The sequence below is a fragment of the Chionomys nivalis genome, chromosome 1, assembly GCF_950005125.1.
Source record: "Chionomys nivalis chromosome 1, mChiNiv1.1, whole genome shotgun sequence".
In the NCBI taxonomy this organism is placed as follows: Eukaryota; Metazoa; Chordata; class Mammalia; order Rodentia; family Cricetidae; genus Chionomys; species Chionomys nivalis.
The window spans coordinates 141371805-141389175 of NC_080086.1; the positions used below are offsets into that span (position 1 = coordinate 141371805).

The 17371-nt window shown below is 51.3% G+C and overlaps 1 protein-coding gene across 1 annotated transcript in view; it reads left to right on the forward strand.

Annotated features, from left to right (window-relative positions):
* The first annotated feature begins 928 nt into the window (after positions 1–928).
* Positions 929–17371, forward strand: part of Crhr2 (corticotropin releasing hormone receptor 2) — a 29063-nt gene continuing 12620 nt past the window's right edge. Inside the window, exons 1-5 of the mRNA XM_057791806.1 lie at positions 929–1044; positions 1186–1311; positions 14419–14504; positions 16099–16208; positions 16515–16632. Of these exons, the coding sequence (XP_057647789.1) occupies positions 942–1044; positions 1186–1311; positions 14419–14504; positions 16099–16208; positions 16515–16632 (543 nt within the window). The 5' untranslated portion in view covers positions 929–941. The remainder of the gene's footprint in view (positions 1045–1185; positions 1312–14418; positions 14505–16098; positions 16209–16514; positions 16633–17371) is intronic.

The following is a 17371-nucleotide window of genomic DNA, read 5'->3' on the forward strand; positions in this document are numbered from 1 at the left end:
ATCCCCAGGCAAGCAATGCTGGGGGACCCAACAAATTCTCTAGAGGGGTGATCACTCCTCCACACCTACTGGTGGGGAAGACTGACAACTTTTTTCTCCCCTCATCAGATGGCCCTGCATAACCCAGGAGGAAGAGAGACCGTTTTCTCACCTCTAACTTACTCTATCTGGTGCCCAGGACACTAAGACCGTCAAGTCTTCTACATAATTTTAATTAATTTCTTCCAAAATAGCCCCATCTTGTCACTGGTGGCAAATCTGTCATTGTGAAACCCGATGTTGTTCCTGGTTCCTAGCTCCATCTGAATTCCGCCTACCTACTCCATCCGTTTGATCACCTCTGTTAGATCCTGTCGGGTGGACCTCTCTGCTGCTACCCTCCTGGGCACCTTCATTCCATTTCCATCGGAGGGCTGAAATCTGCTCCTGTACTGACTGGTTGCCCCTACCCAATTTTAAATGTCCTTCAGAAAAAAATTCTGGTCAAGAGCCACCCAACTGGGCCGGGTATGAGTATAGAATGATGTAGTGGGTGTCCTGCAGCTCCGGAGCCTGCGACCCTTGATCTTCAGAGGGGATATTCTGTCAACCCAGATAGTAGATAGCCAGCCACGCCAGTATTCTCGCGACTTGTTGGACTGAGAGCGCTTGGGGGCAGCGGGTCCGACGGGGCAGGAGACAGAGCCCCGCCCCCGACGCCGCCATTGGCCGTGGTCTAGCGGGCGGCCCCGCAGCTCCTTGAGCCCACGGGTCTTGGCTAAGGTCCTGGCTCCGCAGCTAGGCGTGATCGCTTGCGGCGCCCCGGAGCTGCCCGACTGGTTCGGGGTAGGCGGGCAGGGAGCTGGACGCTGCGCTCTCTGGCCGCTCCCCGTCGCGCCCGCTCCCTCGCAGCCACGCGGGGCGCGCACTCCCACTCCCTCCGCGCGCGGCTCCGGGGCGCAATGGACGCGGCGCTGCTCCACAGCCTGCTGGAGGCCAACTGCAGCCTGGCGCTGGCCGAAGAGCTGCTCCTGGACGGGTGGGGGCTGCCCCCGGACCCCGAGGGTAGGCAGGAGGCGAGCGGACTAGCCACACGTGGGTTAGCTCTCCAGCGCTTTCCTAGAGCGGGTCTGAGCGGCACCCCGGCACCCCGTGCAGCTCCTGGGCCATCCTTCTGAGCCCCACTGCGCTCCCTCCTGTCACTAGGTTCCTACTCCTACTGCAACACGACCTTGGACCAGATCGGGACCTGCTGGCCCCAGAGCACGCCCGGAGCCCTAGTGGAGAGACCGTGTCCCGAGTACTTCAATGGCATCAAATACAACACGACCCGTGAGTACCCCTCGCTTGCCCGCTTCCCAGAAAGGCGGTTTGTGAAGAAGGGCTCTGGACCCTGAATCGGACACCCACCCAGGGCCTTCGTATCACTGTAGCAATTACCCCGGGGGTTCTGCAAACGTGGGGGTTCGCCTTCTGTTCCTAACCCTATGGCGCTTCTAACCCGGATTAGGCAGTGGTTTGCCCAGAGTTTTTGTGCTATACGTTTGGAAAGAGAAAGCAAGAGAGTAGGAAATACTTCTTCTCCTTTGGGTCAAGTGTCCCCTGCACTATTTGTTCAGGTGCCTGAAGTTCTATCGTTCGGGTTTCGTCTAAATAGAGAGAATTGTATGAATAGATACAGCGCTCTCCATCTCTAAGGCGACACAGCCTATAGATGTTAAGGCCCCAATCCTGTACTCACGTTGTGACTAAGGTAACCAGACCTTAGCACTGGAGAGGAGAAATCAGAAGGAGGTGAGCGCATATGTTAGGGAGCCTAGACTCTGGGAGGTCAGAGGGAATGAAGTGTCATCTGTCCCCTAATCTCTGGGACTCGCTCAGTGGGCTTGTGAGTCTGAAGCCCTGGGCAGCATTACCTCTGTGCAACCTCAGACACCAGTGGTTTTGAATCAGGACCACACCCCCACCTCCCGGGAAGAACAGCCTGCAGCTTCCTTCCTGCTGGCAAGCTGATGAAGAGGGAAGCCAGGGGCGAGAGTGATGGTCGGGGGACTCAGTTGGGGGGAGGAATGTTCATGTCAACACAAGTGGAAGGTCTGATGGGAGCCGCGCTGTGCTCTGGGAGGTTGTGGGTAGCCATGGCTAGCCCACCCAGACACCCTCACCTGTCCAGCGCTACCTGCTAACAGGGCACTGCTGAGACACTGTGGCAAGCTGTCTGTCTACAGCCTTTACATCTTAGTGGTTCTGTGACTGTTTGTGAGCTTCCACCTCCATCACCGCATACACACGCATGCTCCTGCTCTCTGAGGGGAAGGAGGCCTTCAGCTTATGGATACTTAAGAAAGAAGCAGTGCCTGCACCAGGGCCAGGCCATGCTCCCTGGGAGAGAGGAGCAGCCTGCTCTGAAGAAGCTAGGAGTGGATGTCTCTAATAAAAGGACATAGAGGAGGTAGAGGAACCGCAAGGAAGGTCTCCCCACCTCCTGAGAAATGCCTCCTGAGCACGGTTAAAACACATCTCACGGGTAGGTAGTGAGGATCCCAACCCAGGAAGTATGCAAGAAGAAAGAGTGACTGCAAGCTCCCTCCCAGGAGTAACAAACAAAATTGCATTTTTAGGATGTGACCTCCATGGAGTTGGGCAATGGAGATCAGGTACCTAATGCAGAAGGGTGACTAAGCCTGAGAAAGCTCTGCCTCAGCTCTTACCCTGGCCCTGTTCCCTCCACCCACCTGGAAGCCCTCCTGCGCAGGGCAGTGCCTGACCCTTTCCTCCAGACCAGAGCCCAGCGCAGCATGATATAACTGATATGTTGAGCACCTACTATGGGCCAGCTACAGCGACTGTACTGTGTTGAGACTGACCTCGCAATTGCAGATAGATAGATAGATAGATAGATAGATAGATAGATAGATAGATGCACAGCGATAATTGCACTGCTTCAGGAAAAAGCCAGAGGATTATGGGAAGAAGGAGGGGCAGGGACATCACGTACCAGAACCCTTCTATCAAACCAAATGAGAAGCTGAAAAAAGATCAGGATACCACTGAGGCTGGTAAATATGGTGGCAATTAGACCTTGGTGTCTAATGAACAATTTTCTTCACTGGACCAAAGTGCTGCCTGCATCTAGGCTCCTGGGGAACATTGAGCTGGGGGTGGGGTGTTAGCTTAGAGAGATACCTGGAGCTGGGAGGGTGCAGTCACCCTGGCCGGAAGAGGCATGTGACAGCCGTGGAAATACCTGATTGATGTTCCTCCTACCTCCGGCCAGCCTGGCACCACAGCTTCCTTCTGTCGGCCTTTTCAGTGGGATCCTTCTTCCGAAAGGGCTGGGGACAGAACCATTCAGGGAAAAGCCTGAGGGAAGAGCGCCCTAATCTCATCATGTCCCAATCACCCTTTCTCCTCCCCGAAGCCCAGCTTCTCAGAGGAATTGCTTGAGGATAGGAAACGCCCTGTGGGGATGGTCGTGTCTGCACACATCTCTGTGGTCTGTTAACTCGGCTGAGCACAGAGGACCTGCCACAGAACCACTAAGTGCTAATCACCGCCAGGTGCCAGGCTTACCAGGAGGACCTATTACCCACAATCCCACTCCTGCCCCCCCCCAAAGGCCCAGCTGTTTCCAGGCCCTGGTTGCAGAGCCCAGAGGTGGGGGACAGCTAGCTAGCTCCTGTGGACCAGGCCAGGCAGGGAGCCATGATCCCCCAGCAACCTCAGGGCAGCACAATCTCCAGGAGTGACAGCTCAGTTTGCAATGAGGACCTGAGAAGACACAAGCCTCCAGTCTGGGGGCTCAGGGAGGACTCAGCCTTCTGAACTGCTCTTTTGAGGCACATTTGATTTGGCAGGTAGATATATGATAAGTAGAGGGAGGTGTACCTGGCCAAAAAGATAACAGAAGGCCTACAAATAGGGTGTGCTTAGTGCTTTGAGGCTATGGAACGTCACAGAACGTATTAGGACAAAAGCTTATAAGACCCCAGAGAGGGGCATGGAGACCTGAAGATGCACAGTGCTGCAAAGGACTTTATTGCAGGTATAGGATGGAGCCCTGGGCAAGATTGTGAGTAGAGAGGGGTTAAGCTGAGGTCCTCTCCTTCTCAGGCGGGGAGAGGAAGGCTTAGAACACTGCAACAGCCCTCTGGTGGAGAAGGCACTCTGGGAGCAGAGGAGGGTTTCCAGGCCAGTGACCTTGGGCAAGAGGGAGAGGAGATGGCAAGGACCAGGAATTGCTGAAAAGAAATGGCTGAACACAGTGAGGGATTGCTGGCTTTGAGGCATTGAGGGAATCTCTAAGCAGAGGCATCCAAGAACTAGCTGATGGGACAGCAACAGCCCAAGAGAGCCGCAGGGCACCAGAGTGGAGGTGAGGTCTGGGGCAGCTGTTGGGATGACTGGGGACAGGTATCTGAGAGCACGCCAAAGCTGTGACTGGTCCTATGTAGCGATTATCACTAGATGTCCCAGCAGACAATGACCAAAGGAAGAGAAGGCAAGGTCCCAAAGAAATGGCCCTGGGCAGGGCCACACACCTGAGTCCATAGCAGAACCATCTTAGTGCCTGTGTCCCCTCTAGCACCCTGAACCCTGGTGTGTCTATACTGGTGCCTACTTTACTTACCATGCCCCAGATGGAGACTTGGGGCTGTCCTCATGTTACACATGGGGAAACAGAGGCTTGAAGACCTGACATAACTTACCTTCTAATAGAGCAAGGATAAAAATGACTCACTGAGAAGACCCTGGTGGTTTTGCTTTCCCTGGATGGTTGATGCCATCATTCCTGACCACCAGCTGGGCAATCTCACGCTGCTGTGTCTAGAGCTCCCTGGAGGGAGGGGCTTTCATCTCTGGTTCGTGGGTAGACAGTCTGATGGTTAGGGGACATAGTGATTCCTGCTCACATGCTCAAGTTCTGACTGCCAGGGCTCCTGAGACTCCAGTGGGAGGTGGCCCCTGTCACCCCTATGTTTCCCCAAACTAGGTTCAAATCCTGGGCAGCCAAAACCAATCCTAAAATGTCCATGCACAGTATAAGCTGGGGTGAGCCCCCATCCTTCCTGGGTCTCAGTCTCCCACCTATAGGGAGAAAGGCAGTGGGTTTTCAGCAGCAACGTGTTGGGGAGACAGGGCACTTAAAATCCACTTTATTCCACCTCCCCATCTGTGCAGTCAGTAGAGCATAAGACTCTTAATCTCAGGGTCATGGGTTCGACCCTATGTTGGGTGCCAGATAAAGCGAGAAATAATGCAGGAGTTACAAGAGGAAGTGGGATTCAAAGGGAAACACAGACACAAAATACCAGACCCCATGTCCCAGCATTCTACCCCAGAGAGATATGAACAACTGCACAAGCTTGCTTCTGCTCTGATCTCCCAAGAAAGCAAGTGAGACCCTTCTCCCGTATAAGAGATCACATCCCCACACCAAAGCCTTGCCCTAAGGCAGGTACCCAAAAAGCTATGGTGGAAAGTAGTTCCCACAGCACAGACTTCTCCGAGTACACGTCTCCAAGTATTCTCCCACCTCCTCCTTCCTCCCCCTTCTCTCCCTTCCTTGTATCGCTCTGTCTTCTCTTTCCAGCTCTCTCCTCTCCTCATCTCTTCCTTTTTCTTCTCTACCACTGATCTCCCTGTGTTCACAGATCATTATGTGCTACTGGCCCCTCCTTTCTATGCCATGGTCTGAGGGTTCCAGACAGACCACAGACTCTAGACAAGGAGTTAGAAGCCGCAGATCCAGAACCTGGGCTGCCTCTCTCTCCAGGAAGACATGGTCACACCCAGACTTTCCTTTTCCACAATCACGAAGTCCTCTGTGTGAGGACCATTTCCCTGATGAGACAAAGGGAAATCAGGGCAGGTTTCCCCACCACAGAAGGTAGCTAATGGGGGCAGAGCGAAGAGAGAGCAGATAGGGAGACTCTCTGGACACCAGAACTACCTGTCCACCTGCCTCCAGCCACCCTTCCCTGTCACTTCTTGTAGGAAAAGGCCAGCCATGCTCTAGCGTCTGTCTACCTTGTGTGGAAGGAGGCCGGGAGACAGACAAATCTGTCTTTCTGAACTCCCCTCCTTACCCCACCCTTGGATGGAGCAGCCCCAGGACACATTGTTGAATCTCCACTTCAAATCAGGCTGTGTTGCCTTTCACACCGCCCCCCAGAAGTCCCCGAGGAGCTGAGAAAGCAGTTCCCCAAAGCCATGTAAGACCTCACCCTGCAGCCTGGTGGTGGTGGTGCATGCCTTTAATCCCAGCACTTGGGAGGCAGAGGCAGGTGGATCTCTGTGAGTTCAAGGCCAGCTTCGTCTACAAGAGCTAGTTCCAGGACAGGCTCCAAAGCTACAGAGAAACCCTGTCTTGAAAAACCAAAAAAGAAAAGAAAAAAAGAAAGAAAAAGAAAAAAAGCCTCACCCTGCTTTCCAAGGGTTTCTGTTCTAGTGGGTAAGGCAGAAGACACTGCCAGGGAACGTAGCATTGACTCCTAGGTGAAGTAGCACTGTCCAGCTGCCAGAGCCAATGGGAGGATGGAGAGTAAGTGGAGAAGGCTTCCTGGAGGAAGTGTTTCACTGGAGCTGAAAGAATTGAGCTAGCATTGCATCCCGTAGAGAGAGGGTATGTGAGCAGGAAAGAGAAGGACCATGGCGGCACTGAAGGTCTTCATTCTGCAAGACCCAAAGATGCTGAGTGATTGTCCATAGCCCCGTGGTGAAGGACCAAGAATTCTGGAGGGATGCTGCTTGGTTTTCAGGATGTGCCATCTGAAATGTAGTCCAAGATCACCAGGAACCTGGCCTGTGCTGCTGTCCTGCTCCTCCCCTCAGCACCATTCCCTGTCTTCTCTCTGATGACCACCACAACCACAGAAGTCTGGAGCCCAGGAGTCCTTCCTAAGGGAAGACACCTACCCTCCAGCACCCCAAAGGGCCTGTTCTTAGCTGTGCTCGAGTTCTGTCACTTGGGCCTTGCTGACCACCTCCAGCCATGCTCCCCAATCAGAAAGGTGGTGCGTCTGCAGTACCTGTGGAGGCAGGGGGACGCAAGGAGCCTGGGGAGACGTGGGAGGCAGCCTCAGTGCAGAGCTGGGATTCCTTGGTGACTGGCTGCCTCTTGATTTGTTCCTTAGTTCTCTTTCCTTTTTTCACTTTATGGATTTTACTATTTCATTATTATGTGTTCGACTGTATACATGATGTGGGAGGTGGGGCACACGCCACAGCATATGTGTGGAGGTCAGGGGACAACTTGACTGAGTTAGTTCCTTACGAGGATTCCAGAGTTTGAATCAGGTTAGAAAGCTGTCCAGGCGAGTATCTTTTCCCTCTGGGCTATCTTCCTGCCCTAGTATGTTTTCATTAGCATATGCTGCTAATGATTCTGTTTTGTTTTGTTTTGTTGAGACCACAAATAATTAGGTTTTGCTGTTTATCTTCCTCCTTCTCCCTGTCTACACTGCTGCCCCCAGTAACTCCTTTCCAATTTCATGTCACATCTGTCCTTCCTTTGCCACCAGGCTCCCACACCTTCCTCAACATCCCCTGCTCCCTCACCTCATCTCCCATGATGTTTTATAGTCTATACCCACTCTCATATTCTCTTATTTACATACATAAAATTAGGATCAAATATGACATTTTTGTCTTTCTGAGTCTGGATTGCCTCGCTTAATATAATGCTTTCCAGATCCATCCATTTTTCATAGTTTCAGCTTTTCTTTACAGCTGAGTAAAATTCCATTGAATTTTACCACATTTTTATTATCTAGTCATCGTTGATGGACATCGAAGCTGGTTTCATTTCCTTGCCTTTGTTGATACTGAATTCTCTTAGTTTCTTATCTGCGTGAAGAGAAAACACTGACTTCATGGGGACATGTCAAAGTGGAGAGGGAACAGTGTTTGAGTCTGCATTAGAGTTCCTGTGGCCTCTAGGGAACAGTCAGCGAGGGGCAGGCAGAGGAGGCAGTAGGCAGTGATCTGGAGCCTAGAAGGAGGAGCACCCTTGTTTGGGGGCATGATGGGACATCCCACACCACAGAGGTTGTTATTCTGAGATGGTGTGGCCTCTGCATTGTATCTTGGAAGGAAGCAGTCTGTCTATCCCACCTGAGAATATCTGGTGACCCAAGGCTGCCAGAAGGAGGCAGAGTTTTCGACCTTCAGAAGGCTTCTCTGCTTTTGGAGGGTGGGTTGGAGCAGCCATTACCTTGCAAGAGCATTGAGTGAGAACCAGGCCTAATTCTTCTCACAGTGACTACTTGTCTTCCTCTGGCAAGCTCTTTGGACCTCCAGTTCTGTGCTTTAGGAGGGTCCCCTTTCCCTTCCCATCCTTGGTTCTAAAGCAGCCTGTATCTCAAGGTCCCCAACTCACCTCCTTTTTTAATCCCTTCACAGGCTGTCATCACGTCTGGCCAATATCATGGAAACAGACCCATTGAGCATTGCTAGGGATGGTTGGAATAAGTAGCACTGAGCACTGAGAAGCAGAGCCTAGTGAGGAAGAAATGATATCCACAGTGAAGTGGATCCCACTCACCCTGCCGTCCTTCATGGACCTAGTGTGATCACCATTAAATTGCTCAGTGTGTCCATAACTCAGCTTCCCCATTGTCCCCTATAAGTACAGGCTGCTGTCCCCACTCTGTCCACTCAGAAATGGCAGGACTCAATGGGCAAAAAGCCCTGTGGAATTAGGAAGCTTGTGGCCCAGTGTAGACAGCCAAAACCTGGAGATCAGAGTCCACACATTACAATAAGGTGTCCGTCCTCTGGCCCTAGGTGTCATAGGCAGATGGCTCTGAGAGGCTCTTTCCCACCCAGTACCCGGTTTGGGCAATGGCAGCTTCCCAGCCTTAGCGCTTCAGCCCAACAAGCTTTTTAAGGAAGACTGGGACTGAGCAAGTGCAGACATCACCAGCCACCTGATCTCTGGTCATCTACTTCCCAAAGATTATGATAAGACCAAGAAAATATGTAAGGTGACCCTAGATCCAGCCCATCCGAACTGTCCTGTACGGAACCACTCCTTTGGGGAGGTCCACCTCATTTGGGAGGCTTGGGATCTCCCTGTTGGCATCGTGACTGTGTCTCAGCCACCCAGCTCTGTCTATGCCTCCACAGTGGTCTCTTCAGCAGGTAGTCAGTCATTCCATGCATTATTGATGCCCGTGCCAGGCAGTAGAGACGAGGGCAGGAGAAGCTGGTGAGACTTTCTTCTCACCAAGCAAGAAAAATGAGAGTCAGTTAAATGCTTTAACCTGTGGCACTTGGACTTCAGGCAACAGGGAGATTGAAGTGGGCTATGTGGTTCCTAAGGTACTTCCTTCTGTGGATGTGGTCACTAGGAATCCCAGCAGCCCTCAGAGATGGCCCAGTTGGCTGCCAGGGAACTTAGGCACAATGGGGAAGGCTCCTTTCTTCCAGAAAAACAAATAAACAAACAAACAAACAAAAAACTGGTTCTATGGCATCTCAGGAGGATGTGTTCCCCAGGGAAGGCCCACACTTGTGGGTGACCACAGTTGTGTCACTTCCTTTCCCTTTTTGGACCTCAACAAACAAAATGAGGGATAAGTTTCCTTCCCCTCTTACATTGTCAAGGAATTGCCCACTGACTCTGTTTCTAATACGCCCCTCCCCCCAGGGCAACAAAGACTATCTCACCCCTCCCCTGATGGAGGTGGGTCTTGTATTAATCTGTTGCTTTCATTGGTTAATTAATAAAGAAACTGCCTAGGCCCATTTGATAGGCCAACCCTTAGGTGGGTGGAGTAAACAGAACAGAATGCTGAGAGAACGAAGCTGAGTCAGGCAGTCGCCATGATTCTCCCACTCCAGAGAGATGCAGGTTAAGATCTTTCCTGGTAAGCCAGCTCGTGGTACTACACAGAATATTAGAAATGAGTTAGATCAATATGTAAGAGCTAGCCAATAAGAGGCTGGACCTAATGGGCCAGGCAGTGATTAAAAAAATACAGTTTCCATGTAATTATTTTGGGTAAAGCCATGCGGGCAGCCGAGTGCCGCAGTGATTAAAAAAGTACAGTTTCCGTGTAATTATTTTGAGACATAAGCTAGCCATGTGGGCGGCTGGGTGCCGGGGACGCAGCCCCGCCGCTCTTATTACAACACTCCCCCCCCCCCAGGGCAACAAAGACTATCTGGCAAATAAAGGATGCTGCCCATGGTGTTTGCCTTTTGAGATCGATGCTCCTCAGGACAGGGGTTTGGACTTTGGTGGTTGAAGTTTCGGCAGTGGGGTTAACCTGTCATTGGATATGTGAGAGACTTAGTTGTCTCCTTTGCAAGTGTTGCGCAGTGTGGTAGGGTTTGTCAATCCTTCTCTTGGCTTGCCACAAGTCTCACTCTTTTAGTTTCCCAGTATCCGAGGCAACAACGTCAGTCTTGACCCATCCCTATGTGTTCAGTTCTGTTCCACGTTTAAGAAGGGGCCAGATGAGAGGGAAATATAGGCCTGGCTTTAAGGGATCTCAGCCTGGAGATGAAGTATCTCACTCCAGGCAGCCTGTGGGCAGGGTCGAAGCAAAGGGCCCTTTAAAACATGCATTAGCAAAAGAACAGTCCTAGCCCAGTATGTCCCAGGCAGAGGTTAATAGCTGGACCATTGGGCAACAGCAGCTATAGAAGCTGCTGTGGGAACCAGGCTGACACTGACCTACGTGGTCAGGAGCTCTCCAAGGTCTTCACACCTACAGAGCTGGTGATCCACTTGGCGCCTTGGTTTTGCTGTCCGTGGTGCTGAATGGACCAAGCCTGAGTCCTGCCTTCTGTAAATATGACTTCTTCTAGTCCCTACCTCCCTGTTGCCATCACCTGCTCTCCTTTCCAAATAGCCAATGACAACATCTCCCCTTGAAACAGATCCCCATTCACTCTTTCTCCTGTGCTCAACCTGCCTCTTGAATTATTTCCCAAAATGCTTCACTGCAGTCTATTTTACAAAGTCCCAGTCTATCAGTGAGGATACAAGAGATAGAGGTGGTACTATAGAGAGCATTTGGAATTATGGAATCTTGGAACTGTCAGAATGGCTTCATGGTTGGCATTTAGCAAAATGGAAAGGCCCACCAAGTAGATAAACAACCTACCTATGATGTCAATGATTTGGAGTGGGGGGTAATCAATGGGGATGACTTTTTCTGAGAGGGGAAGCTGAGACAAAAGGGAGAAGACTTGGCGATGGTCACCTAGCCACCAAAAACAAAATCAGAGATAAATGATAGGCTCCTATTCCCAAGTCAGGCTTCTGAACCACTTTGGGTGAACCTCTGACCAAGGAATTATCAGTCAACCATTGCCACCTGAAATGGGGAAGCCTGTTGCTTTGTCTTGTGCCACCCTGGGGATCCCTGCCTGTAGCATCCAGAGTCTAAGTTTCAACAGTTAATGACACTCTGGGGATTCCCCACCTGTAGCATCCGTATCCTAATGCCCCTAGAAGGCCACACCACACACCATTGACATCGATCCTCAGCAGGTGCACCTGTGTTACCATGGCAACCGATACCCACCTCACTGCATCCAGCCCCACAGTTCTGGCCTGGACATCTGCCCTCAGACTACATGTGTCCATCCTCCTGTGGTTTAGGGGGAGGAGGGAGCAGGGCTCCTCCACTCTCCTGTCCAAGACTGTGCCTGAGGGCTTGGTGCCCTCATTAGCTGTAGCAGACAGCTCCCTCAAAGAGCAGGCACATCTGTCTTCCAGTCTTCTGGCACCCAGTGTTGATAGCCAGAAACTCATCCCCAGACAGCAGTGGGCCCCTGGAGGGAAGCCCTTTGCACTCTCACATACCACATTTCAGATAACAATTTTCAAGGCTTAGCAAATCTAAGTCAGTTCAGTGCTGTCCACATGTATTCGAGGTCTTGCTCCAGAGGGGCACACAGTAGCACCAATACGAACCCTGCCTACTTGTCTGTCATCAGGGAGCTTATGGTTAGTAGCAAAGGGAAGGAATACATTCAAAGAGACAGAGCCCACATTGAATCATGGCGAATGCTCTAAAATAGATCCTTTGTTTTTCAAACTACAAATTGTGTGGCAATAGTGGACTGTGAAATTGATTTGGTGGGTCATGACTAGCATTTGTATATGAAGCAAGTAGATGGATACATTAGAACAGAGTAGAATAGAGAATGTGATGGCTGTGGTCAAACTGAATTTTCCTTGGTGAAACTGGATCCAAGCACTCCTTGTGTATGTGTGCGTGTGTGTGTATATTCGATAACACAAAAATGTATGTGTTAATGGAGTCCGAGGGCAATAAAAGGTGACATGCTATGTTCCAAGAAGGGAGACTCTCTAGAAGAGGTACTTAGAGGAAGCGGAATGATGGATTCAGATATAGAGCATTAGACAGGCCCTGTGGAGGAGCTGGCACTGGGCCAGTTTGAGGACAGGCAAGAGTTGGTTAAAGAGCAGAGCACATGCAGAAGTGTCTTGGGGTCTAGGGCAGCATCGATCTGGGCATGCTCTAGGCCTGCTACAGCAAACTTCAGCTGTGTATGGGTGCTAGGCAGACGTGGGGTCCAGGGGTAGAGAATCATAATATCGTGCCAAGAAAGTTGAACTTCATTCTTTAGAGTGATAGAGACTTATTGATGGTTTTTAAGCAGGCATGTCATGTAATCAATGGTCAGTACCACCTTTCTTACCAGCAGTGATGGAGGTGCCCCCACAACATGCCAGGTAAGGGATATCACTGAATAAAGGAGTGGCATGACTTTGGAAGTCCGGGTCTTTCTACGTTTGATATGTATGAGTGTTCTGCCTGCTTGTATGTCTGTACACCATTGTCGAAAGAGGTCAGAGCCAAGTGTTGGATTTCCTGGAATTGGAGTTAGGGGTGACTGTACGCCACCAGATGGGTGCTAGGATACTGAACCTGGGTCCTCATCTCATAACCACTGATCCCTTTCTGATGGGAACTGAGCACTGGAGAGGTGCCGGGGGCACACAGGCTGACGCAGGATCCTGACAGACATGGGCTTCATGCTGATGGACCAGAGGCAAACTTTTTTAAATTCTAAATTTGAAAAATCTATTGGCTTGGAGCATCAGATTAAAGAATAATTAAGCTAAAAGACTCTCCCCCTCCATTGCTTTCTGCTCTTTGGCAATGCTCCTTAACAATCCCATCTCTCTGAGCTCACTGTCAGTTCAGGGGAAGTGAGTTTCTAAGTAACTTAATATTTTTTTTTTCAGAACTCAATGCATCCACAAACAATCTAAAGTTTCCCCTGCAGCCCCATGACTCTGTGCTCCGAGCTATTTATTTTAATTAGCTTTATATTGTATATCTAACATGAGCCAAAAAAGAAAACCCACGAACAGCTGCCCATTAGCCCGTAAGCAGAGCCCTGGAACAAATCACCCCTAAACAATGGATTATTTGGAATTGCAATCAAAGGGGAGCCGAGCTCCCTGCTAACAGTGTGCTGCAGAGCGGAGGCTGGGGAAGGGCTTTGAGGGATCTCAGGGAGGAGGCCCCCTCCCGCCTGGAGGGCGTAGAAGTGGGCTATGAAGAGAGCTGCTTCAGATCGAGACTTCACAGGTCAGAGTTCCATTGAACGCTGGCTCTGAGCATTTTCGGTCTTCGTGCTTTATGCCTGATGAAGCCCAAGCTTCTGTTTCCTGGACACTGCTGCTCCAAAGTGTCCCGTTGGACACCACATTCAGTCTCGATGTGAATGCCCGATCCCTGAACATAGACAGCACACAGTGACCTGCAAAGTGGTCGTAGTTCCAGGGCAAGAGCACAGCCTCGCATCGTCAAAATGTTGTGTTACCACAACCCAGTGACCTAGAGGTCGAGAACACAAAACCCAGAGCCAGACCTTGCAATCTTGGTATTCTTGCCTCTTCCTGTGCCTCAGTTTCCTCCCCTGTAGATAAAGGATCAGAACAAAGGCTGTGTGGCAATGTATCTTGTCCATTAGACTCAGCTAGGCGGGTACCTGGGCCGGCAAACACATGCCGTGTAAGTGGCAGCTATTGTTGGAATGCAGAAGCTGCTATTGGAGAAGGGTATGGGGCGCACATGGGAAATGATGGAAGCTGGGGCGGAAATTGTCTGTTGTGCTAAAAGCAGCCAATCTTCAGCCACAACCCAGGACTCACAATTGGGTTCAGTTTTGTAGCGGAGGAAGAAAATGAAAGGAGGTGCACAAAGAGCTGGTCAAAGAGTGTGCCTAAAGTGGGTTTTAGCATGCCTTGCAGCTACTGTGTAAGATAAAGCCCTTTATGTAATTTTCATATAAATGACTCATGTAAGCTTTCAGATATGCATTGTGTTTTCAGGTCCAGGGGAACTAAAGAATGTGGACCTTATCCTGCAGGTACCAGGGAGGCAGGGAGGGCTTTTGAGGAGGAAGTGTGACCTGAGTCTCAGTGGTTGGCATCTTCTCTAGGGAATGCCTACCGAGAATGCTTGGAGAATGGGACGTGGGCCTCAAGGATCAACTACTCACACTGTGAACCCATTTTGGACGACAAGGTGAGCGACCCTGCTTTCCCCCAGCCAGGTTCGCATAGAGTGTTAGGACTCAGGGTGAACACAAGGATCTTGTGGCCAACAGAACCAGGCTTTGTGTGGCCCAGACCCTCTTTTCTGCATGTCCTGTCCTCCACGGAGTGCCCCTCAGAGAGAGCTTGAGTTGGCGGCATGAAAGTTGGAAGGGGCACAGCCGTGTAGTCGGTGCCCACTGCAGCTGGTGGGTTCTGTTAGCGCACTCTTTCCTCTTCCACTGAACCTTACTTTACCCGCCTGAAATTTAGCTTCTACTATTCCATGGAAGAACACGTGCAGCCTCATCAGGACCATCTGGCGGGGAGCTGGGCCTGCCTGGCCCTTGCCACCCAGCACTGACTCTTGCTATAGAAATAGATTCAATGCTGCCACGATCTCATCTCCCTTACCATCAGGTGTAGTACTGTGACCCAACCCAGGGAATTACCTGTGCTAGGCAAACACCCTAACTCTGAGTTCCACCTTCAGCAAGCTGTGCTTCATTTCTGACCCAAAATGGTATGTCCCAGGCCCATCCCTCCCATCACCCACCCCCCAAGGAAGTCGCCCAGTTGGTCTGGAGCCCTTTCCCAAATAAAGTCCAAGTGCAGAGGCCGGAACATTCACCTCTTCTGAGAAGTAGTACACAGGCGTTCCACAGAGGACTCAGGGGAGCAGGAGGAAAGCCATACAACCTGGATAGAAAGAAGCTCTCTCTCGGCAACCCTCTGTCCTTCCTCTATGTCCTTACAGCCCCTCAGGTGGTGATATAAGGTAGACTGACTTGTATTCCAGCTGAGTGTTATTCTGAAGTGTCCTGCAATGCATATCTTCATTGCTTGGCTCAGGGACCAATCCCAACCTACCTCTCTGGGCCTCCCGTAGGTCACTGCTTCTAAGGTAGGAGGGAAGGTTGTATATGACATAGTATAGTAAGGGCCATCTCACCCTCGGTTGCTCAGCCAGCTGGGGTCTGAGCAGCCAGATGTGGCGCTGTAGAGCCTCAAGTGCTAAGTCTGTATCTACAGCTCTAGGGCATCTCAGAATAAACTGTGCCCGCTGGGCAGTGGTGGTGCTTTGGGGGGCAGAGGCAGGCAGATCTCTGTGATTTCAAGGCCAACATGGTCTACAAAACAGTTCCAGGTAGCCAGAGCTGTTATACGGAAAAACCCTATCTCAAAACAGAACAAAAAAAAGACCATGTCCAAATATGCTCTTAAAAATTCATGTTGGGAGGCCTGACCACAACTTCTGTGGGTGTGGGTGTGTGTTGCTGAGGACTGAGCCCAGGACAAGCTCTCTACCGTTGATCCTCAGCTCCAGCCTCTATTTCATTTTGAGTCATCAAGGACCAGGTAGGTTCTCTTGACTCAACCTCCCGAGTAACTGGGTTACAGGTCTGCACCTCTGGGCTTTGGCCATTTATAATAACAGAGCCAACAAGGGGAAGAGCGAGAAGCCGGGATCGGAGGAGGTACTTAGGGCCTCTGTTGTCGCAAGGTCAGGACAGAAATGACTGGAGCACCAGCCCTAATCCCACATAGTCATGTTTCTGTCTTCCTATGCCCATCTGTCTATCCAGCAGAGGAAGTATGACCTGCATTACCGAATCGCCCTCATTGTCAACTACCTAGGCCACTGTGTTTCCGTGGTGGCCCTAGTGGCCGCTTTCCTGCTCTTCCTGTTCCTGCGGTGAGTCCATCTCCATCCCGCTTTCTCTTCTGCAACCCTCCCGCCCCCGTTCCCCCGTGAGCCAACCCTCCAGTACCTCACTGTCTCCTCCATTCTGGGGCCAGGGAAGAATGGACAGAGATGGGCTAAGCCAGGTGCGGGAGCCTCCTGAAGGGTGGAGAACAGTCACAGCTGTGACCACCAGGGGGGACTTGGGCTCTGGTGCAGACCCACCTCATCCCAAGTCTTTCACAGGGGGTCCTTACCCTCCTCACCCCCAGCCCAAGCCCCAGCCAGACTGGCTGACCCTGACCTGGGCCTCCACAGGAGCATTCGCTGCCTGCGGAATGTGATCCACTGGAACCTCATCACCACCTTCATCCTGAGGAACGTCACGTGGTTCCTGCTGCAGCTCATTGACCACGAAGTTCACGAAGGCAATGAGGTCACTGCTGGGAGCCGCAGACTTGTGGATGCCTGTCTTGCTGCCTGATTGTCTGTCTCATGTAGCAACCCACCATGGGCCAGGCCTTGGGGCTTGCTCCCAGCTAAAACCATCTCCGATTCCCTGCCCCTACCCGCTGCCCTTACCCATCTTGCGTGTCCAGGTACCTTAGAGGAAAAGGAGATGCTACTAACTTCTAACATAGGGCTGGAGAGATTGATTCCCCTTCCACAGACATGGGAATCGAAGCCCAGAAAGGTGAAGGTTGCACATTGGTATGGTACCTCCACACCGTGGTCCCAATTAGGATTTGTGTCAACTGTTACTTCATAGTGTCCAAGTCACTGTACAACTGTAGACTGAAAGAGGGCCAACCCCAGTCTTTGGCATATCTCAGTACATTTTTTGGCTGACCTGATCCTGAAAATACACATGCACACACGCACACGCACGCACGCGCGCGCACACATATATGCACACACACTCACTCTAGTTTGATCCTGAACTCTGCCTGGCCTGAAGTCTGCCTCAGGGCCCTCAGAGCCAGGCCAGTGTCATGAGGTGTCAGGTATGGTCCCGGCCCAATGCTGGCTGGCGCTAATGAGACCGCACTTCACCTGCAAAAAAAGGCAGCTTTACTGTTTGGGGTTCATAGCCTCACACCCACTAACACTCTCGGGAACAAAGGAGCCAGCAGCTACATGAACCCAGGATTAGTGCTGGGGTTATAGGATAGAGC